The sequence below is a fragment of the Rutidosis leptorrhynchoides genome, chromosome 2 (genome assembly GCF_046630445.1).
Source record: "Rutidosis leptorrhynchoides isolate AG116_Rl617_1_P2 chromosome 2, CSIRO_AGI_Rlap_v1, whole genome shotgun sequence".
Taxonomy (NCBI): domain Eukaryota; kingdom Viridiplantae; phylum Streptophyta; class Magnoliopsida; order Asterales; family Asteraceae; genus Rutidosis; species Rutidosis leptorrhynchoides.
The window spans coordinates 330,866,862-330,890,716 of record NC_092334.1 but is presented as its reverse complement, the minus strand read 5'-3'; the positions used below and the strand labels follow the sequence as shown (position 1 = coordinate 330,890,716).

The following is a 23,855-nucleotide window of genomic DNA, read 5'->3' as shown; positions in this document are numbered from 1 at the left end:
TGACAAGTGTAATTTCTTTTTCATTATTATATAATGTTTTTCCTTTTGCCTAATATACCCTTTCCAAATAATTTTTTCAATTAATTAGAAAAAAACTCATGTATATGGCACGATTAATACTCCGTACAACAACAATTATTATCAAGTCATTTTTTCATTAAATTAAGGTTTCTAAGCAATAGAAATTATTGATTACTCAAGATATTCATAGTTAGCATGTACATAGTGTTACGTACAAAATCAAGTTTAAAAGCACAACCACACTAACAAAATCAAAAATAACGATGGGTTAGAAAAAAAGTAAATTATTACACATGTACTTAAAGTACTATCCTTCGGCTTCAACTAAATAGAAATTTTTTATTAGCGGAATCCTAGCACTGTCATTTAACGCAAGTCTTCTCTAAGAGTTCGAATCAATTTTCTTATGAGATCGTTGAAATCGTAATTTTTTGGGCCATAAATCATGATTATGCTCCAAAGAAACACATGAGATTCTGCATTTAACATTATAATAACCTGTAGCCAATGGGAAAATTTCTTGTACGAACACAACCTACTTGTGGACATGAATATAAAAAAAGTTCTTGAATGATACCTGTAAGTTTTAAATCATCTATTTATTATCAATATTAAAGAAGCAACATACAGTTAATGAAAAAAGAGGTCGTATACCAAAATTATATTATTTGGGTTTTTCAAGAAACATGAATAATACTGTAAATAAAAACATAATTAATTAAATAATAAATAATAAATATAAATATAAATAATCCTATTTAATTGAAAAGAGTATTAATCGTGGTCCTAGCAGTTTGTTTCCTAATTATTTGGAAAGGGTATATTAGGCAAAAAGAGAAAATTATATAATAATAAAAAAGAAATTACACTTGTCAATATCTTATTTGGTAGGATTTTTGGTAGGCTAATATGGTAGTTCAAAAATTATTTCTGATTCAAAAATAGATGAACACCTAATAAAATGAAATATTATATTACTTTTACCATTGATGAATGATTAATATCTTATTATACAAATACTAAAAAAAATAAAAATTTACTTGCTCTCAAAATCTATAAAAGTCAGACCCTAAGAGATGTAAAACCTCATCTAATCTAATTTATGTTATAAAAATATTTAGAAAGTAATTAATACGAGTATATATAAATATATAAATAGATAATTAAATTTCATTGATTAAATATGATATTAGAAATTTGTTAAATATAAGTTGCTTTAAGTATTATTGATGTTTATTGATCTACCTAGAAAACTTTAATAATATTGTCATGACATTTTTTTACTCTATTTCATGATAATTTTGAAAAAATTACGCACCAGACACAACAAAGAATCCACCACTATCGTGGATGGTCCTTTAAATTATGAAAAGAACTTAATCTTAAGAGAATCAAAAACGAATTTAATCAGCGTAAGCCGTCTAATAATAGAAAGAACTTTAGTATTTCACTCTGATATTGAATCTCACTAGCAATCCAAAATACATGAAGGGAAGAATAAAAGTTGTGTAGCCAATTTAAGAAGTAGCCCTAATGAGTTCGATAGATTCGGCCAATAATTTATAAAAGATATCTATATCTATAGCCATCTTGTTATAATTCAGTAGGCTTATAACTACCTTTAGTGGTTTGGTTCATGTTATAATTCTGTAGGCTTATAACTATCTTTAGTGGGTTTGTTCTTGACTATAGACTACTAATAAACTTAAAATAAGAGAGAGTAAAATAATGGTGATATATGAAATATATTCTATGTGTGCATCTTATGCAAATCACATCCTTTGTTATTTATAATACAATAATTTACTGTGCAGTTAGGTAGAATAATAATACATCCGTGATTGATCAGCCATATTTAACTTTGTCATAAAGTGGTTATCGGCCACCTATGACTTATAACACTCCCCCTTGGACGACAATTTTTATTAAAGAGCAACTAGTACTGCCTCGTTAAAAACCTTGCTAGAGAAAACCCATTGGGAAAAAATTTTAGCTAAGGGAAAAAGAGTGCAGCATAGAGTTGACTCCCCCTCAAGTAGACATTGTTGATCTTTTACATCTTTTGAACATGCTTCATGCCAATATTGTGAACATGCGTTCTGAAATTAGCAGTTGAAAGTGCTTTGGCGAAAATATCAGTAGAGTTTTTGCTAGATTTAACATATCTCATTTCAATCTGGTTGTTTTTGATGAGATTTTGAGTATATGAGAAGAATCTAGGAGCTATGTGTTTTGTTCAGTCACTTTTGATATACTCTTCTTTCATCTGTGCTATGCAAGCTGCAATATCTTCATAGATAGTTGTTGGACTTTTATCACGTTCTAGTCCACAAGAATCAATAAAGAGTTGTGTCATTGATCTCAACCAAAAACATTCCCGAGTAGCTTCATGTAATGCAATCACTTCGGCATGATTTGAGGATGTTGCAACAAGTTTTTGTTTTTGAGAACACTATGATATTACGGTACCTCCATTTAAGAATACATATTCATTTTGAGATTTAGCTTTATGTGGATCAGATAAATAACCTGCATCTGCATAACCAACCAAATCTTGTTTTGATTCGTTAGAATAAAATAATCCTAAATCAGTAGTTCCTCGAAGGTATCGAAATATGTGTTTGATCTCATTCCAGTGTCTTTTGGTAGGAGCTGAACTGAACCTTACTGACAAATTAACTGCAAAAGAAATGTTAGGTCTTGTATAATTTGTAAGATACATAAGAGCTCCAATTGCACTAAGATATGGTACTTCTGGTCCCAGGATATCTTCATGATCTTCACAGGGACGAAATAGATCAGTGTCAACATTAAGTGATCTAACAACCATAGGAGTACTTAATGGTTTTTCCTTGTCTATATTGAAACATTTTAAAATCTTTTCCGTATAAGTTGTTTGATGTACAAGTAAACAATTAGGCATATGCTCAATCTGCAAACCAAGGCAATACTTGGTTTTTTCGAGATCTTTCATTTCAAATTCTTACTTTAGAAGTTGAATGCCTTCATGGATCTCTTTATTTGTACCTATGATGTTAAGATCATCGACATAAACGGCTATGATCACATATCCGGATGTGGTTTTCTTAATGAACATGTCGTGACCCGTCCTAATTCATCTGGACGAATACATTACATTTGGTTACATCGCGAGGTACTTGACCTCTATATGATACATTATACAAACATTGCATTCGTTTTTAAAAGACATACTTTTATTACATCGAAAGTTGACGGCATGCATACCATTTCATAATATAACCAACTATAATTAACTTAATAATAATCTTGATGAACTCAACGACTCGAATGCAACGTCTTTTGAAATATGTCATGAATGACTCCAAGTAATTTCTCTAAATGATCAAATGCACAACGGAAGATTTCTTTCATACCTGAGAATAAACATGCTTTAAAGTGTCAACCAAAAGGTTGGTGAATTCATTAGTTTATCATAATCAATCATTTTCATAATTTTAATAGACCACAACATTTTCATTTCCATTTCTCATAATATATACGTCCCACACATAAAGACAAAAATCATTCATATGGTGAACACCTGGTAACCGACGTTAACAAGATGCATATAGAATATCCCCATCATTTCGGGACTCCCTTCGAACATGATAAATTCAAAGTACTAAAGCATCCGGTACTTTGGATGGGGCTTGTTGGGCCCAATAGATCTATCTTTAGGATTCGCGTCAATTAGGGTGTCTGTTCCCTAATTCTTAGATTACCAGACTAAAAAGGGGCATATTCGGTTTAATAATCCAGCCATAGAATGTAGTTTTAAGTACTTGTGTCTATTTCGTAAAATATTTATAAAACAGTGCATGTATTCTCAGTCCCAAAAAATATATATTGCAAAAGCATTTAAAAAGAGAGCAAATGAAACTCACAATCCAATATTTTGTAGTAAAAATATTTATACGATGAAACTGAACAATGCAGGGTTGGCCTTAGATTCACGAACTTATATCATTTGTATATTTATTAATATACATAGTTGTAATCGAACAAATATATATATATATAAATTTATTAGTTATATCCTTTTTATATTAATAATATATATATATGTTTCTTATATTTATTTTGTTATATAAAAATATTAATCTTCGTTATGTTATATGTATTAAATATATATATATATATATATATATATATATATATATATATATATATATATATATATATATATATATATATATATATATATATATATATATATATATATATATATCATTTGTATATTAACAATAATAGTAGTAGTCAAAATAACATTAATAGTGGTAAAAATGATAATAATTATAATACTTAATATTACTAATAAGATAATAATGGTAATAATTCTATTAATGATATTAATAATTATAATTGTAAAAATATTAATTTTACTGTTAATGATAGTTATGATACTGAATTTAGTAATTACATAATAATAATACTCGTGATAACACAATTAATAATACTTATGTTAATATTAACAATTCTATTATTTATAAAAAAATATACTAATACTAATATTTACGAAAATAATAATAATTTGTATTATTTTCATAATGATAATAATAATAAACCTTTTCATCATAATGATAATAATATTAAAGTTTTAAAATTAATAATAATATCATATGTAATACTCATAGTAATAATAATAATAGATATAATACTTATATTTATGATAATAATAATAATAACAATTATGATACTTATAATAATGATTATAATACTAATAATAACAATAACAATAACAATAACAATAACAATAACAATAACAATAACAATAACAATAACAATAACAATAACAATAACAATAACAATAACAATAACAATAACAATAACAATAACAATAACAATAATAATAATAATAATAATAATAATAATAATAATAATAATAATTATTATTATTATTATTATTATAGAATACAACCTTTGAAGAAAAAAGCATTTAAAAAGAAATGCCACTGCCCGGACTCAAACCCGCGACCTCTTGCTTACAAACAAACTCCGTAACCATCGATCTGTTTTGATTTTTCTATTTTAATTTACACCTTAACCTATATAACTATAACTATGTATCTGTTTTCTCCTTCTTCATCTTCCATTATCAAACATCATCATCATTATTACACAATCAACATCGATCCCTAATCATAATTCATTATCCTGAATCACGACCATAATCATAAATCATGATCATATCAATCATCACCTTAATCATTAACTTCCATTATCATCTTCTTTACCCTACCCGTTCATCATAATAAATTCGCTCACAGACTCCTCATCATCATTATCACTCTTCTCAATTAACTACTATAGCGAATTTAAGATGGTGATGGTTATTCAGCTGGAACGGAAATAAAACAAAAAGAATTGCAGCAGGAAGTCGACGTGCACAATAGTTAGCCCAAGTGGATTTTTGGGCTGATTAGTAACAGATTTAAGTTAAATGGCCCAACAACAGAAGAAGGTGTTCGGCCCAAAATAAAACCGTAAACCAGGTAGCCCAAAATTTTATCTGTCGTTGATAGTTCATTTTTTTTATATTGGAAGCCGAATAGAAAAATAAGCAGCCATCTCCACTTTGCTATCACTTTCATCTTTTATTAATCCCTATTTTCAAACGACAAGAAAACAGCTGGTGGGGTCTTCTGTTCACTCAATATCGTTCATCATTATTGTTATTGATCATCAATTATCATTCTTGTTTTCTTCCTCATGTAATTATTATCATAATTAACATTAACGGTTATTATCATCTTTGACCCAGAAGCCTCTCGTCGTTCAGTTTATTATTCATCATCATTCTCTTTTCTTCTATCATATTCATCGACTTAAGAGTAGAAAAAGAATGAAGTAGAGGTGTGCTTTGCGACTGTTTTTCGAACCACGATAGAAAAAGGATTTTGGCTTGCACTATATTTTGTTGATGGTGTTGTAGGTGATAAAAGGTGTTGATAGTGTTTTATTTGATAAGAGGTTTTGAAGAAGATTTTCTTTAAGATGGACAAAAATATGAAGGGTGTTGAGCTAGAGAATAATTCACTGCGTGACGTAAACGATCAGGGTACAGAGATTTGTGTAGATCATGGGATAGCAACAAATAGAAGGGTTGTATTGTTGTTGTTGAAGTATAGTCGATTCATTTTATTATAATAAGTGTTTTACAGTAATACTTTTTTATTAGTTTAAATTTTCAAAGGTGTTTGTTAAAGCCTAGAAGCATCTTACTACAACTGATCTCAAGTCATCAAGGAGTGGCTTTTGGTGCCACTTTACCTGCGGTTGTTCTGAACTTGCTATGAAGGTCGATTATGGTTAGCATTGTCTCTTTGAATTTAAGTTATTCAACTAACCCGTGAATTCACGGTTCATTTAACTAGTATAATCAAAAATTGGGACTAACTAAGTTCAAAATAAACTTTACTTCCTCTCATGTATCTCGATGTAAAGTTCTAGAACCAACCACGAAATTTTATTAACGAAAATACTTGATTTGACTACTCATCTAAATATCTTTTAAGAAGATTTTACAATGGGTGATGATTCGTACACCACTAAGTTTTAGCCATACACCACTAGTTATGCTTTAAAGCACTGTACTGTACAACTGCCTAATGCACGTTTAATGGTGTATAGCTAAAAATGATGGTGTACGAATCAGCTCCCTTTTACAATACTAAAATATCTCGAAAATATTGTACGGACAAAGCTAAAGTAAAGAAAATACAATAAAAAGTTGATGCCTATGCCAACCATTCCTGAATCGACACGTGCAATACCTATTTTAGGTTGGTGACATACGTTGATGACTTTTATCAAAAAAACTAAAAACTAATAAACTCATCAAATTAACATCCACGCGCTCACCTTAAACAACAAATGACACATTTAGTGAACACGCGTTCTACTGCGAGTGGGTATTACTCGTCCAGAGATGATGATGCTTGCTTGTGTTTCTCAAATAGGTTAAAAATCATTAAGCTTTGAAGATGGAACCAACACCAACCCTAAATTTCATATCTGGGTATGAAATATGAAAGAAAATTAATCTTGGAAACCCTTGAAAAAAGAGTTTATCCACTTTGTAATTTAAACCCCATCTTTGTTTATATATGTTTTTTTTTTTTTTTTCAAGATTTATTTTCTTGAAGGACCCTCATACGATAACACGATAATTATCAACACTTCACTTTCATTTTTTTTAATTTTTTTTTTTTTTTTGCAACAATCAATTTTGACTGAATTGGGTTTTGAAAAATAAAAAAATATTGTGCTATTTTAATTAAATAAAGAATTATGGGTAGGGGAAGAGTGGAATTGAAAAGAATTGAAAATAAAATAAATAGGCAGGTGACTTTTGCTAAAAGAAGAAATGGGCTTCTGAAGAAAGCTTATGAACTCTCTGTTCTTTGTGATGCTGAACTTGCTCTTATCATCTTCTCAAATCGAGGAAAGCTATATGAGTTCTGCAGCACCTCTAAGTAAGATATTAATAGCTTTATTATGCGTGTTTTTTTGTAGATCTGTGATGGGTTATGTGTTTCTTGATGATTTTGTGCTGGGAAATAAATAAAGTTTTATGCTTTGTTATAAATTTAGAAAACCCTCAAATTAAATGAGCTAGGTTAAAGTTTTTTTTTTTTTTTTTTTTTTTTTTTTTTTTTTTTGTTAAAGATTATTCTTTAATGGTTAATTAATAATTTAGGTTTAGTGATTTCAGAGTTAACTTGATCTTGTCTTTATTATTAAGCACTTGAGAGGAGTTTGATTTTAGTATATTTTACTTCAATTTAGTTTAATACTCCCTTCATCCAAAAAAACAGTTCTGTTTGACTCTTTGTTGGATTTAAGATATAGTAATAAATTGTCTAATTTGTCCTTCATTTAATGTAGTTATAAAAGGTAGCTAATAAATTAATTGATGTATTTAAAGTTGAATTTTCAAAATTAAAAGAGACATGGTTGGAACTTTAGGAATATTTAATAGTAGTTATTTAGAAAAATAGGCAATAATTTTGAAACAAACAAAAATAGAAAAGTGGAATGAATTAACAGGGGGAGTAGGAATAATTTTTGTAAGACAGAGGGAGTAGGAATGAATTAACATAGCTAAAGGCTGTCATTTTTTTGACAACTTTTTCTTTTTCAAATTCAATCCATGTTTTTGTTTTAGGATCCTAATTATGCTCAAAAAGTTGATTTTTTTCTTTTGTTTTTTTAAAAACTTGATGTATGCCAATCTTTACTTCTTAACGATTTTATTCTAGTACTGTTTAAAGTCGTGGATTGTTTGATTTATTATTTAATATATATTCAACTTTATAGTAGTATTAAGAATTGAGTTGTGGGTAATTTATATTGTAAAAATCTTGGTAGGGATTGGAGCTACAAGTTCATTAAATACCTAGTCTGAATAACAAATATTATTTTATTGGTCTCTTGGAACCCTAACTGTCAGCACACTTTCAGAGACAGAAGTGTTTCAACTGAATTCTTTTGTACTTGTTTATTTCAAATCAATATGACATGCACATGCTTTATGAATCAGCAATTTAATCAGATAGGTAAAAGCCAAATTTCATTAGTTATTGCATAAAAACCCTCGCTAAATACTCCTCATTTTGTCTTGTTAATGATCAATAGCCTTAATAACTTTTGTTCCACTTAGTGGTTAGATTTGGTTTGGTGTGCTTATTTCCATTTGTTGATTTCAGCCAGATTATGTTTCCAGTTATATCCGTAATCGGTTTGCACTATATTGATTTTGATCCGTAGATATGTTTTTATATAATATTATATTTTTTCCGAAAAGAAAAATTAGAAAAAAATTAGAAATTGTCTTGTTCATGATCACGGTTAATTATGGGGTCTTCAATATTATTATTCTAAAAGTCACTAGTTGTGTATTGTCCAAAATGAGTCTCATTGAAACATGGGTTCTAACATTTACTTTATATGTATGGCTTCATTTTGTGTTCCATTACATGTAGTTAGTTTGAATTATTTTTTTGACCAAATTTTAATGGATATGTATTCAAATCCTGGATTATAACCATGAAATGATTATAACCATGAAATATGTCAATACAAATAATTATGAATTCGGCATGCTCACCTTTCAATATTTTGATAGAGAAAGGTTGATAATCCGTAACCCAGACCGGCCCCCCTATTCAATAATGTGGGGCATATCTAACTCACTCAGTGGTTGTGACTTTTGGGTGTACGTCTGGACTTAAACCCCTGACCCTTTGACTTTTGGTGACAAGATGCCCCGCCCAATTCAATATTGTGCTCACCTTTCAATTTTGAAACCAAATTTCATGATAATTTAGACAAGTTTAATTACCTTTGTTCTGATTTCTTATATCAGCATGCTCAAGATGCTCGAAAGGTATCAAAATTGCACTTATAGTTCAATGGAAGTGAATCGATCTGCCAATGATGCCGAGGTATAACTTACATTACGTATCATTTCTACGTTTTCTTGATTATGCATGTGTCAAACCCGATTCCAAATCATCGTACCCAAGGATAAATTAGTCTTTAATTTGCTACTTCGGAACTGTTTTTGACAATTTACTGTTTTGTTTGTGTAGCAAAGTAGCTACAAGGAGTATATGAAACTGAAAGCTAAATACGAGTCTTTACAACAATACCAAAGGTACATAAGAGGTGTAGGTTATTGAAAGAAATACCAATTTTCAACATTAGTCTAATTAACAAGACTAATAACATCAAATTTAGGGATTACAATGGGTGAGAAAAAATCCGCAATCCACGATGGCAGTAAAATCATTAAATCTTACCCACGGGCACAAGTACGGGTAAAAATTTTTACTCGCCGATGGGTCGCGGGGGAGTAGTGGGTATATGCTACCCGTCGCGAGGAAAGCCCATCCAATACTATGAAACTTTTTTTAATTTACCCGCAAGTTTACACATACATGTTTAATTTTAAAAGTGATTTTATAATTAAATATATATTTATGTTATTTTACATATAGCTTGTAAATATGGTTTATAATCAATAAAATTATTTTATTTTTTTAAGTAATTTCTAACTAAGTTGTAAGTATATTTTTATTACCCGTTACGGGTATCGGCGGGTCATGGGCCAAAACTTTTTACCCGCATGTTAGTAACGGGTCCCAACAAGCAAAAACAACTCGACGGTGGTTCGCAGATATATAGGATTCGAGTAGTATCTTTGAACGTTGAATGTTTATATATAACAGACAACTATTCGGGGAAAATTTGGGGCCATTGAACCTGAAAGAACTTGAGAAACTCGAGCGCCAACTAGACTCCACTCTAAGACAAATCCGCTCCATAAGGGTAACGAATACCGAGATCTTGTTTTGTGTAATATGTATCTTAGCTTCATTTCATATATCAATGTATGTATTTTAAACTTGCTTTATATCATAACCTGGATCTTTATTCTACGCGTGTAATTGGTAGATTATTTTTTGAAACATGTCAGCTTATATGTATATGTATATATGTAATATATGTGCAGACTCAATCAATGCTCGATCGGCTCTCTGATCTTCAAGTTAAGGTATCTTACTCAAGATTGGTATTAATATAATGATGTAGAGTTGTAATCCCTTTAATCCAATAATTTGCTTAAAATTCAACGTATCAATTAGAGCGCGACATGTGGTGCGAAAATCACATGTGATTGAAAAACAATTAATTTTTTTTTATTTAAAATTTGGTTTCGAAATTTTTTTTTCGAAATTTTTTTTTCTTTAAAATCACAAGTGATCCTGCACGTCAATCACATGTGATTATGCATGTCAAATCCAACACATGTGATTATATAATTCCATCACATGTGATTGTATAGGTAAATCACATGTGACTATAAAAAAAATTGAAAAAAAAAAATTCCAAAATTTTTTATTTTTTAAAAAAAATTTTAAAACTTTTTTTTTCAATAAATGTGATTTTCACGCCACATGTCACGCTCTCATTATGTCACGCTCTCATTGGTCCCTTGAATCTCAACTTAATTTATAGATTCAATTGAATATTCCTCTGCTCAAGTAATTAATTACAGATTAACAAATCCATGAAACTTGATTATAGGAAAGGATGTGGCTTGAAGCTAATAAAGCTTTACAGACTAAGGTAAGAGCATTTATATAATTAATTCAATTCGATCCAGAAATAATATAAATAAAAAGAAAAAATTATTAAATGGAATTCTTGTTATTGTTATTACAGCTAGAAGAATTTTATGCTGAAAACCAAGCAGGACCATCATGGGCAAGAGAAGGTGAAAATGGTAATTCATTTATACAACATCATTATCAACACCGGCAGGAACATCATCCTCAACATGAAGGCTTCTTCCAGGCTCTAGATTGCAACTCCAATTTGCAAATCGGGTAACTTTTTACACCCAATAACCAATTATTCTCTATTGCGATATAATTTGAAATTTATGTCAATTATAATGAATAGTAATCGGAAGATAAGTAATCTCAAGATAGTATACTGGTTAAGTCTTGATCAACTCTTTATAGTCTATAGTTTTTAATTCAATATTTTAATTTTACCCTATTTGAAATGATAACAAAACAAGTACGGAGTATATAAATAAATATACAAGGCTTTGTAAAATTTTGGGTAGGGCCATAATTGATAGTCTATATTGTACATTGTACATTCATTCTATAAGACGTCCCAATTCCTCACATGTGGTCTAGAGATTCAAATCTAGCTTACTAACAAAATATTGTTGGGCGGCATGAAAAATAGTCGAGAACCATCGTGAAATAACCTGCTTTAACCGCGCACATCTAAGTAATAATCCCTACCCTTTTCAAATAGCCTTAACTTTTTTTTTATCCGTCTATCTACCTTTTTGGTGATAATATTTAGGACAAGTCAAATTTATTGTTTCTGGATAAAAAACACACAGTGTAAGAAAAAATATTTGTCATATGTATTTTTTATTAACTTTATAATTTTACCTCTTACCTTTACCCATCTTTTTGTCGTATATAAGTAAAATACAGACAAAATTTTTTTATATTTATGAAAGTGGAAAATTAATTTGAGACATCCCAAAATAAAATAGTGGACAATAGAATTGACCGGGACGGAGGTAGTAATGTGTATGTGTTGTTGTTTTTCTTCTATTTATGAACTGTAAGTTTATAACTGAATTTAATATCTAAAATCAAAATTTACCTACAGGTATAACACAATAGGTTCAAACCAAATAACAGCATCTACAAGTGGACAGAATGTGAATGGCATAATCCCTGGATGGATGCTTTGACTTTGTAGTTGTCCGAAAAAGGTCAACGAAACTACAAACTGGTCAACCTTGACTTTTTTATGGTTTGACAGTCTATTAAGAGAGATTGCCCCTATCTTATACTCAGATGGTCTAATAAAGTCAAGTGGCTCTATTTCTTCAGTTGCCTTTACCGCTTCCTGATATTCTGAGCGATATCAAATCCACAATAAACATCATGTTTATTATTTTTTGCTGAATTCTGGTGACATGTAACAACCTATCATTGAAAGACAAACATGAACAACTTGTTATTTGTGTGCATATTTCTTCACCTTCATTTTCCTTAAAATTTTGGATTTTGTCATTGGTTTTGATTTCTTGATTTGTTTCTCTAAAATTAAACTTACATCACAGACAACGTTAAGACCACGGATAATGGTGATTGTTGAAATGACCCGTTCATATACATTATAAACGATTCACAATAGTTGATTACATTGCGAGGTATTTGACCTCTATATGATACATTTTACAAACATTGCATTCGTTTTTAAAAGACAAAATTTCTTTACATCGAAAATTGACAGGCATGCATACCATTTCATAATATCCACTATCCAACTATAAATTGATTTAATAATAATCTTTGATGAACTCAATGACTCGAATGCAACGTTCTTCGAAATATGCTATGAAAGACTCCAAGTAATATCTTTAAAATGAGCAAATGCACAGCGAAAGATTTCTTTAACACCTGAGAATAAACATGCTTTAAAGTGTCAACCAAAAGGTTGGTGAGTTCATTAGTTTATCATAATCATTTATTTCCATCATTTTAATAGACCACAAGAATTTCATTTCCAGTTCTCATAAATATACGTCCCATGCATAGAGACAAAAATAATCATTCATATAGTGAACACCTGGTAACCGACATTAACTAGATACATATAAGAATATCCCCTATCATTCCGGGATCCTCCTTCGGACATGATATAAATTTCGAAGTACTAAAGCATCCGGTACTTTGGATGGGGTTTGTTAGGCCCAATAGATCTATCTTTAGGATTCGCGTCAATTAGGGTGTCTGTTCCCTAATTCTTAGATTACCAGACTTTAATAAAAAGGGGCATATTCGATTTTGATAATTCAACCATAGAATGTAGTTTCAATTACTTGTGTCTATTTCGTTAAACATTTATAAAAGCGCATGTATTCTCAGTCCCAAAAATATAAAGGGTAAAAAGAAAAATGAAACTCACCATACTGTATTTCGTAGTAAAAATACATATAACGTCATTGAACAAGTGCAAGGTTGGCCTCGGATTCACGAACCTAAATTAATTATATATAATTATGTGTTGGTCAATATTTGTCTAACAAATTAGGCCAAGTCATAGTGTACCACAATCCTAATGCTCGAGACTAATATGCAAAAGTCAACAAAAGTAAATTTGACTCAAAATAATTTCCAAAAATCTATACATGATTAATATATAGTTTAAATATCGTCGTTTTATATTTTTAAATATTTTTAAAAGATTTATTAGAGTAAATAATATAATTTATTTATTAATAAATAAAATTTTATATTAAATTTATATAATATAATATACTTTTATATATATTAAGTAATAAAATTTATAGGGTTCATTTAATATCATAAAGATAATATGATAGGTATTATTAAAGTAAGTTATTACACGTAGTAAAATATGTTTGTATCACATATTTATTTGATAAAATAATATCTATAATGATAGTAAGTAAAAGTTGTATTATTTTGTAATAATAATAATTATTATAAAAATATCAATATTTATAATTACTAAGATGACATTATGATAAAACGATAATTCTAATTATGATAACTTTAATATTTACGATAATTTTTAATATTATCTTTAAAATAATAATTCTATTTAAAATAATAATAATAATGATATTTTATAGTAACAATGACATTTCTATTAAAATGATAATTTTTGTTAAAATGATAGTTTTAATACTAACGATATTTTTAATAATAATAGTAATGATAAAAATAATAAGAACGATAATTTTATCTAAATCAATATCTTATAATATTTTAATTTCATCATGATACTCTTACTCATTATTTCCTAATCATTTCGTTTAATAGCTTTTAATCGTCTTTTATATCGTGTTCATAATAATGATAATAATAGTAATCAAAATAATTAGGTGTTACAAATATTTGTTTTAATTACACTAATATTAATAATGATAGTTACTATAACATTTTTAACGATAATACTAATAATTATCTTAATGATAATATAGTAATAATAATAATAACAATGACAATATCCATTTTTAAATAATGATATATATATTAATAATGATAATAATAATAATAATACTAATAATAATAATAATAATAATAATAATAATAATAATAATAATAATAATAATAATAATAATAATAATAATAATAATAATAATAATAATAATAATAATAATAATAATAATAATAATAATTGGATAATAATAATAATAATACTAATTATAACTTTAACAATAATAACGATAGTAATAAAAAAATAACAATTTTTAATGATAAATCCATTTTATTGATAAAGATAATAATAATGATAATAATAAGATTAAACTAGAACGACGATAAAAACGACGATAATAATAATCATTTTTAATAAAAATATAGAAAATTCAATTGATTATAACTTCTAATCCGTTCATCAAAACCATTCGATATCTAAAGGAAAAGTCCTTAATTTTTCGCTAGCTTTCCAAGGACATGCATATCTTATACCTTATCTCAACCGCAAGTGTAACTAATTCAATATTCAACCTAACCTGTCTAAGGGCAATATCAAAAGTACAAGCATGTATAATCCTAAATACTCGAGCACTAGTCAGGGATACACTATTAGTATGTAAAAGTTAAATTATGAGTACTCACGTATCAATATTGAGATTCAATATTGCAGGAAAGGTACGTAGACGCAACGGAAATGATAAACACTATATTGACCTCTCGAGCATACCCATGAACCATACTCAATCACCTCCATAGCTATAACCCATAATTTCCTTAATCCTATCCTACTCGAAAAACAATTTCGAAATCACTCGGACAGCACTCCGTCGTAATATTTTATGTATACTAATAATATCTTGAAATAATATGGAGTAAATATATAGATATGTAAATCGATTGAGAGAGTTTAGAGAAAAATATTTTCAAGTTTCTATGAAATAATGAAACCTATTGAATTCTATTTATAATAGATTTTTGAATTATTAAAGTGAATTATTAAAGTATGAATTATTAAAGTGAATTATTAAAGTATGAATTATTAAAGTGAATTATTAAAGTATGAATTATTAAAGTGAATTATTAAAGTATGAATTATTAAAGTGAATTATTAAAGTTGAAGTAAAGTAAAAATAAAGTAAAGGTAAAGTTTAAGTATAGTAAAAGTATAAAACTATGTACGTATAATATGCGTATAAATATATATAATATTAATTTAAATCGTTATATATATTTAATAAAATGAAATATAAATATCGTTATCTTTATCATACTAGTTAAGTAATGAGTTGTCAAAAGTGGTTCTAGATATTTATAAAAGTTATATACGTTTTAATAATAAAGTTCTTTTTAAACTGAAAACGTTTTTGTACGTTTGAAACTAAATAGATCAATCGAGTCTTTATGAGATTCAATCTTCCACTATCCTTTGTCTAGTTCTCAATGATTGACAATTTATTCTTATTTATAAATCACTTTACCATTTTCCGAATATTGTTAAAACGGAAACATTTCTCAAATCAACGTGGGCCTTTCAACAGAGACTTGTAATCATAATTCAATATATCTGATAATTCAATCATTTGATCTTATCTTCTAATTCCATTGATAAATATTTTGAAACAGATACAATCATATAAAGTATTTAATCTAATATTTTGTTTACGTTTCAAGTTATAATATATATACACGTATACATATATAATCATATTCGTTTAATGGTTCGTGAATCGTTGGAACATGGTCGAGGTTGAATGAATGTATGAATATAGTTTAAAATTCTTGCAATTTAACTTAACAAATATTGCTTATCGTGTCGGAAACATATAAAAATTAAAGTTTAAATTTGGTTGGAAATTTCCGGGTTGTCACAGTACCTACCCGTTAAAGAAATTTCGTCCCGAAATTTGAGTGGAAAGGTCGTGAATGATAATAAGTATGTTTTCATGATGCATACGGGCTGAAAATTAGAGTTTTATCATCAGCGAATAATTTGGATAAACAATCCATTTATATGAAGAGTACGAATGAAGCTAACATAGAAGAGTGAAATGAGTAAGTGTAGATTCATCTTATCATTTAACGTAGATATGATTGATTCCCAGATTTCAAGGGATTTGAAGAAAATCTTCTTAATAAGATTTGACACTCCGGTAATCAAGGGAATTAGGATCCGCTTTAAATGCGATCGTCCATTTTAATTGTTCTGTAGGAGATTTTCTTATAAATTCACCTCCTTCGTTTCCTTACAACTCACACCTTCTGTTGATGCATTTTATGCAAGTTCCTAGACATCTACCCGCGTCCATTGCAGGTACAACAGTTTACAGGCCACCATGATTGCTCGTTATTATCCTATCCGCGTTTGTATGTGGTTACAGGAACTGCAGGAACGAGATTTAGATGTTTAACTATGTTAGACTTAGTCAGACGTACGAGTGAAGCCTCACTAGTACAGCTGACAGGCTCATACGCACGGTTGATGCTGAGCTAAGTCACAATTACAACCTAAATGAGAAGACACGAGTGAGTGATCACCCGTACGACTGATGAAGCCAACTCGTACGTGTGATGAATGAATCGTATAGGTGAGTCAACAGCAGGGGTATATAAAGTCTTATGTTCTTCATTTTAGGTTAAGCCTCTCATTTATTACACACACTCAGATCTAGTGAGCTCCTCCGATTCTCTCTCAGTCCAAATCACCCAGGTGGTGAATAATAGCTCTAGGTGTTGATCTAATCACACTTGATTTAGTTGTGGTTTGACTAAATTAATCAAAAAAAACTTAACCTATTCACTAGAGGGTTTGATTCACTTATTCCGCCATTGTGTGAGTTAAATCTGTTGATTTCTAATTTCCTAGTCATGTTTCATCACCTTCTATTCTTTCTCCCTCAACTCATATTTTAAAGTATTCATCAATATGCTCCATCCAGTTCTGATTCTCGATATACTTCTAACTTTCATATCAGTCATTCTTCTTTTTCATCTACCGCCGGAAGAATCTATTTACTTCTACTATACTCTTGGTTTTATAGTGTTTTTAGTTCTCCCGTGTCTTTATGTTGCTATATGCATTGATATATACGGTTTGTGATTTCTGGGTTGTTGTTGGGTTTTATATCTTCCCTTATATTTCAAAGTCCTTGCTTCTTCTATAATCATTGTCATCCACAGTTAATGCTCTCTTCTATTTGCTATGATTTATACTCCCATTTCTAGTTCGGAGCTTTGTCCTTCCGTTTCTTCTTCTTGCGATTAAGCACCGCTTGTAATGGTCCAGAATTCGTAGATATAAATTTTGGAATGAACATTGTTAATGTTCTAGGAAGGAAATTGTAATGACACGATCTTGACTTGTCAAATTACCAGAATACCTCAGAAAAGGCCGAATCATCAAGAAATATTTTCTTGATATTTAGAGATCAAAGAGAATACAAGAGTCGTGTAACATAGCACATGATGACGTTATGATCTGTGAATTATCATGTTTTATTTAGAAACTCAGCATGAATTACTGTAATATAATCACGTTGATCAAGTGTCATTATATTATACTAACTCATGCTTCAGTTTCCAACACTACTTCAAAAACATTCATATTTTAAACTCAAAGGTTTACAGAGTATAGAAACTAAACAGTTTCCTTTTTGATGTAATACAGATAGCGCAAAGAGATAAATGATTCCAGATAAGAATAGTTATGGAAATATCTTCAGAAATATGGAGGATATTTATAATGAAAGATACGATGATATCTTAGAATTTCTAATATCAGAGGATGATGAAGAATATTGTCTGTAAGGGTTTAGTGTCAGGAGCAAGGTATTCGTTAATGACTTCAGCAGACACTGAATCATTTGGATTCTTTGAAGGCAGGTTCAGTCTTTGTGATTTATCCACAGCCTCCTTCATACTTTGCTCAATCCGTTTTCCAGTTCCAAAACTTCTCTATTTCTGAGCTTTGTTAATACACTAATCTTTATCATCAAACTTTTTACTGCTAAGGTCGTTTACAGTTTTTGTTGCTTCATCAGCATTTCGAGAACTAGTTCGCGGTTCAGAGTGTTTTTCAGAAAATTCACATTCGAAGTATGTAAGCCTTGGAAATAGACGTTATGTATAACTGTTGGCGTCAACATGCAGTGAGATTTCAAAATACTGATTGCTAATTTCCAATGATTCGTATGACAATTCTCGTTACAAGAGGCAGATGAGTAAATGATGAGGTTTCGATAAATATAAAGATTCTTCGGAATGCCCAAGATCAGTGAAGTTGTTGGTAAGTTTATTGCTAATGTGGTGGAATATGAAAGGTTCTCCGGTAACAAAAGGGTAATCACATATATCAAAATTATGATAAGGCTACCCCGAATGAAAAAATCGAAGTTGTCTTGCTGGAGCTGTGATATAATTTGCTACTTTGCAAAGGAATTGCAAGGTTATTTTTTACTAATAAATGCCAAAAGATCTGACACAGATATGTGTTGAATTATGACTTTGGTTTCGAGAACTTTTTAAGTACATAACTGTGGGTAATATGTGGTTGGATCATCATCTCGATTGCTCATTATTTGAAGTGTCTTCAGAGATTTTCGAAGGGTTTGAACACAGATTGTAATTGTTTGTATACGTTTGATGTTCTAACACACTTTTGAAGTCAAAGTATAGCTTTGAAAGATGTAGGAATCTAAAAGTGATGGTACCGGTTATATCTCGAATTGAATTCTGAGATTTTAAAATCAGAATATGTAATTGGGTTTGAATGAGTATGGTTGTTTTGATTTCTATGAAAGAATGTATATTATTGTGAAAGTAGGAAGTATAATTGATAATTTGCTTGATCTGATTCGAAGAATGTAACATATTAATTGTGAATTTATATATATCTCTCGGGTATTACGTACCCGTTAAAAAATTTTCACAATTAATATTTTGTACATAAGAATTTTATTACAGTCTTTATGAAAATATATATGTATATATTCTCCTCAGATGTAACATAGATTTTAATGAGTTAATACTAAATTAAACTCATTCGATTTACGGTTGGAACTAGAATTGAATAATTCCTTGAAGGCTTTAGAGGTTACATAAGTATTTCTTCAATAATATTAAAATTATGAATCAATACTTCATTATTTGTTGACATGTGATGTTGGTTTTCGTTAAATTCTTGTGAACTTCTCAAAGTACAAATGATGTTATCTAAAAAGTTTCGGTTACATCAATGATGAAGTGTAAAATCAAATATATACTTGATTTATTAGGAATTGGAATTTGTTGAATTGAGACAGAGATTGTAGTTAACGATGGTTGAGTCGCGGGCGAGGGACGTACATTATTGCATATTTGTAATATGAATTAACCGAGTAGTTAAGATTCACACACAATAGCTTAGCACGGAAAGATTTATTTTTTATTTCAAAATATATATATATAAAATATATATATAATTTCTTCAGAGGGAATGAGTTAATTCTTCATAACTTGTTGATACAATATACACGTTATTGATTCGTAATGATGTCCACAGTGATTCTTGAACTGACGGAGTTTGTGATATTATAGGTGTTGTTGATTCTGATGTTGACTGTACTGACGATGCTGGTGACGTTGACGGTACTGTTGATGCTGTTGGTAAAACAAGTTTAACTTGTTAATCACACACCATTTTTGTCAGGGTTTCTACTCTTCCTTCTATCATTTTGGTTCGCTTAACTGATTTATGGTTAGTGCTAGATTAGATAATCTCTAAGACTTTAGAGATTATATAATCGCCGCGGAATGTTTCTCCAATGAAGTTATGAATTAATGCTTCGTCAGTTATTGTTGTTGGTACTCCTTGGTATCTATTGTGCGTATGACGTTGATGCTAGTGGGACAGATTGTGAAGTTGAGGTTTACAACGCGGTTGTGGTTGGAGGTGGTAATGGTACTGTTGGCATTGATGATGGTGGTACTGGTTATGCTGCTGGTGCTGCTGCTGGTGTTTGTAATCTCTGCACCATATTCTCCAAAGCCACTACCCGAGCGCGAAGTTCGTTGACTTCTTCTATTATTCCAGGATGATTGTCGGTCGGAACGAGAGGATAAATAAAATCTAGAATTTGATGTAGTATATAATCGTGACGAGATACCCTGGAAATGAGAGAGAAAATGGTGTCTCGAACAGGTTCGCCGGTAAGTGCTTCAGGTTCTTCGCCAAGAGGGCAATGTGGTGGATGGAAAAGATCGCCTTCTTCTTGTTTCCAATGATTGAGGAGGCTACGAACCCATCCCCAATTCATCCAGAATAGGTGATGACTGATTGGTTGATCCATTCCGGTCACACTGCTTTCGGAGCTTGAGTGAGATTCCATTTCGGAATCCGAGTGACTTGAACTGATGACAAATTCCATTTCGTACGATTGGATAAAGGATTTTCGATATAAAATGATTTTTCGGCTATCGGGTGGTATTCTATTTACATAGGATATCTATATATAGAGATCAAAAGATTTCATAGATTACGGAGGAATTTGCGGGGTATGTCAGGCAAAGTTTAAAGTAACAGATACGATAAGATATGATTTAGCAGATACGCTAAGATATGAATTTTGTCTATACACTACTCATGCAATTAATGTAGCAAGACGTGTCTAGACTAATAATAATAAGCAGGTAATTTCCTATGGATGATAAGCAGATGATTTCCGACTAGAAATGATAAGCAAAACTTTTGACCTGCAGACACGGTCGAAGTCCAGACTCACTAATGCATCCTAACGACTTATCAGTTAGACACACTAATGCAGACCTGGTTCGCTAAGACCACCGCTCTGATACCAACTGAAATGACCCGTTCATATACATTATAAACGATTCACAATAGTTGATTACATTGCGAGGTATTTGACCTCTATATGATACATTTTACAAACATTGCATTCGTTTTTAAAAGACAAAATTTCTTTACATCGAAAATTGACAGGCATGCATACCATTTCATAATATCCACTATCCAACTATAAATTGATTTAATAATAATCTTTGATGAACTCAATGACTCGAATGCAACGTTCTTCGAAATATGCTATGAAAGACTCCAAGTAATATCTTTAAAATGAGCAAATTCACAGCGGAAGATTTCTTTAACACCTGAGAATAAACATGCTTTAAAGTGTCAACCAAAAGGTTGGTGAGTTCATTAGTTTATCATAATCATTTATTTCCATCATTTTAATAGACCACAAGAATTTCATTTCCAGTTCTCATAAATATACGTCCCATGCATAGAGACAAAAATAATCATTCATATGGTGAACACCTGGTAACCGACATTAACTAGATACATATAAGAATATCCCCTATCATTCCGAGATCCTCCTTCGGACATGATATAAATTTCGAAGTACTAAAGCATCCGGTACTTTGGATGGGGTTTGTTAGGCCCAATAGATCTATCTTTAGGATTCGCGTCAATTAGGGTGTCTGTTCCCTAATTCTTAGATTACCAGACTTTAATAAAAAGGGGCATATTCGATTTCGATAATTCAACCATAGAATGTAGTTTCAATTACTTGTGTCTATTTCGTCAAACATTTATAAAAGCGCATGTATTCTCAGTCCCAAAAATATAAAGGGTAAAAAGGCAAATGAAACTCACCATACTGTATTTCGTAGTAAAAATACATATAACGTCATTGAACAAGTGCAAGGTTGGCCTCGGATTCACGAACCTAAATTAATTATATATAATTATGTGTTGGTCAATATTTGTCTAACAAATTAGGCCAAGTCATAGTGTACCACAATCCTAATGCTCGAGACTAATATGCAAAAGTCAACAAAAGTAAATTTGACTCAAAATAATTTCCAAAAATCTATACATGATTAATATATAGTTTAAATATCGTCGTTTTATATTTTTAAATATTTTTAAAAGATTTATTAGAGTAAATAATATAATTTATTTATTAATAAATAAAATTTTATATTAAATTTATATAATATAATATACTTTTATATATATTAAGTAATAAAATTTATAGGGTTCATTTAATATCATAAAGATAATATGATAGGTATTATTAAAGTAAGTTATTACACGTAGTAAAATATGTTTGTATCACATATTTATTTGATAAAATAATATCTATAATGATAGTAAGTAAAAGTTGTATTATTTTGTAATAATAATAATTATTATAAAAATATCAATATTTATAATTACTAAGATGACATTATGATAAAACGATAATTCTAATTATGATAACTTTAATATTTACGATAATTTTTAATATTATCTTTAAAATAATAATTCTATTTAAAATAATAATAATAATAATGATATTTTATAGTAACAATGACATTTCTATTAAAATGATAATTTTTGTTAAAATGATAGTTTTAATACTAACGATATTTTTAATAATAATAGTAATGATAAAAATAATAAGAACGATAATTTTATCTAAATCAATATCTTATAATATTTTAATTTCATCATGATACTCTTACTCATTATTTCCTAATCGTTTCGTTTAATAGCTTTTAATCGTCTTTTATATCGTGTTCATAATAATGATAATAATAGTAATCAAAATAATTAGGTGTTACAAATATTTGTTTTAATTACACTAATATTAATAATGATAGTTACTATAACATTTTTAACGATAATACTAATAATTATCTTAATGATAATATAGTAATAATAATAATAACAATGACAATATCCATTTTTAAATAATGATATATATATTAATAATGATAATAATAATAATAATACTAATAATAATAATAATAATAATAATAATAATAATAATAATTGGATAATAATAATAATAATACTAATTATAACTTTAACAATAATAACGATAGTAATAAAAAAATAACAATTTTTAATGATAAATCCATTTTATTGATAAAGATAATAATAATGATAATAATAAGATAAAACTAGAACGACGATAAAAACGACGATAATAATAATCATTTTTAATAAAAATATAGAAAATTCAATTGATTATAACTTCTAATCCGTTCATCAAAACCATTCGATATCTAAAGGAAAAGTCCTTAATTTTTCGCTAGCTTTCCAAGGACATGCATATCTTATACCTTATCTCAACCGCAAGTGTAACTAATTCAATATTCAACATAACCTGTCTAAGGGCAATATCAAAAGTACAAGCGTGTATAATCCTAAATAATCGAGCACTAGTCAGGGATACACTATTAGTATGTAAAAGTTAAATTATGAGTACTCACGTA

General features: G+C 29.2%; 1 protein-coding gene across 1 annotated transcript; it reads left to right on the top strand.

The window, feature by feature from the left end:
- Positions 1 to 7,252: 7,252 nt before the first annotated feature.
- LOC139891883 (agamous-like MADS-box protein MADS2) lies at positions 7,253 to 12,625 on the top strand. Its single transcript, XM_071874902.1, has 8 exons — positions 7,253 to 7,517; positions 9,410 to 9,488; positions 9,636 to 9,700; positions 10,275 to 10,374; positions 10,559 to 10,600; positions 11,134 to 11,175; positions 11,272 to 11,435; positions 12,250 to 12,625. The coding sequence occupies exons 1-8, from the start codon at positions 7,333 to 7,335 to the stop codon at positions 12,332 to 12,334; spliced, it is 762 nt and encodes a 253-aa protein (XP_071731003.1). The 5' UTR covers positions 7,253 to 7,332; the 3' UTR covers positions 12,335 to 12,625.
- Positions 12,626 to 23,855: the final 11,230 nt, after the last annotated feature.

Bases quoted from the DNA above. Each gene is read 5' to 3' on its own strand.
- LOC139891883 (XM_071874902.1), top strand. From the start codon at position 7,333: ATGGGTAGGGGAAGAGTGGAATTGAAAAGAATTGAAAATAAAATAAAT. The intron at 7,518-9,409 runs GTAAGATATTAA...TTCTTATATCAG, and splicing joins GAGTTCTGCAGCACCTCTAA to CATGCTCAAGATGCTCGAAA. The intron at 11,436-12,249 runs GTAACTTTTTAC...ATTTACCTACAG, and splicing joins AACTCCAATTTGCAAATCGG to GTATAACACAATAGGTTCAA.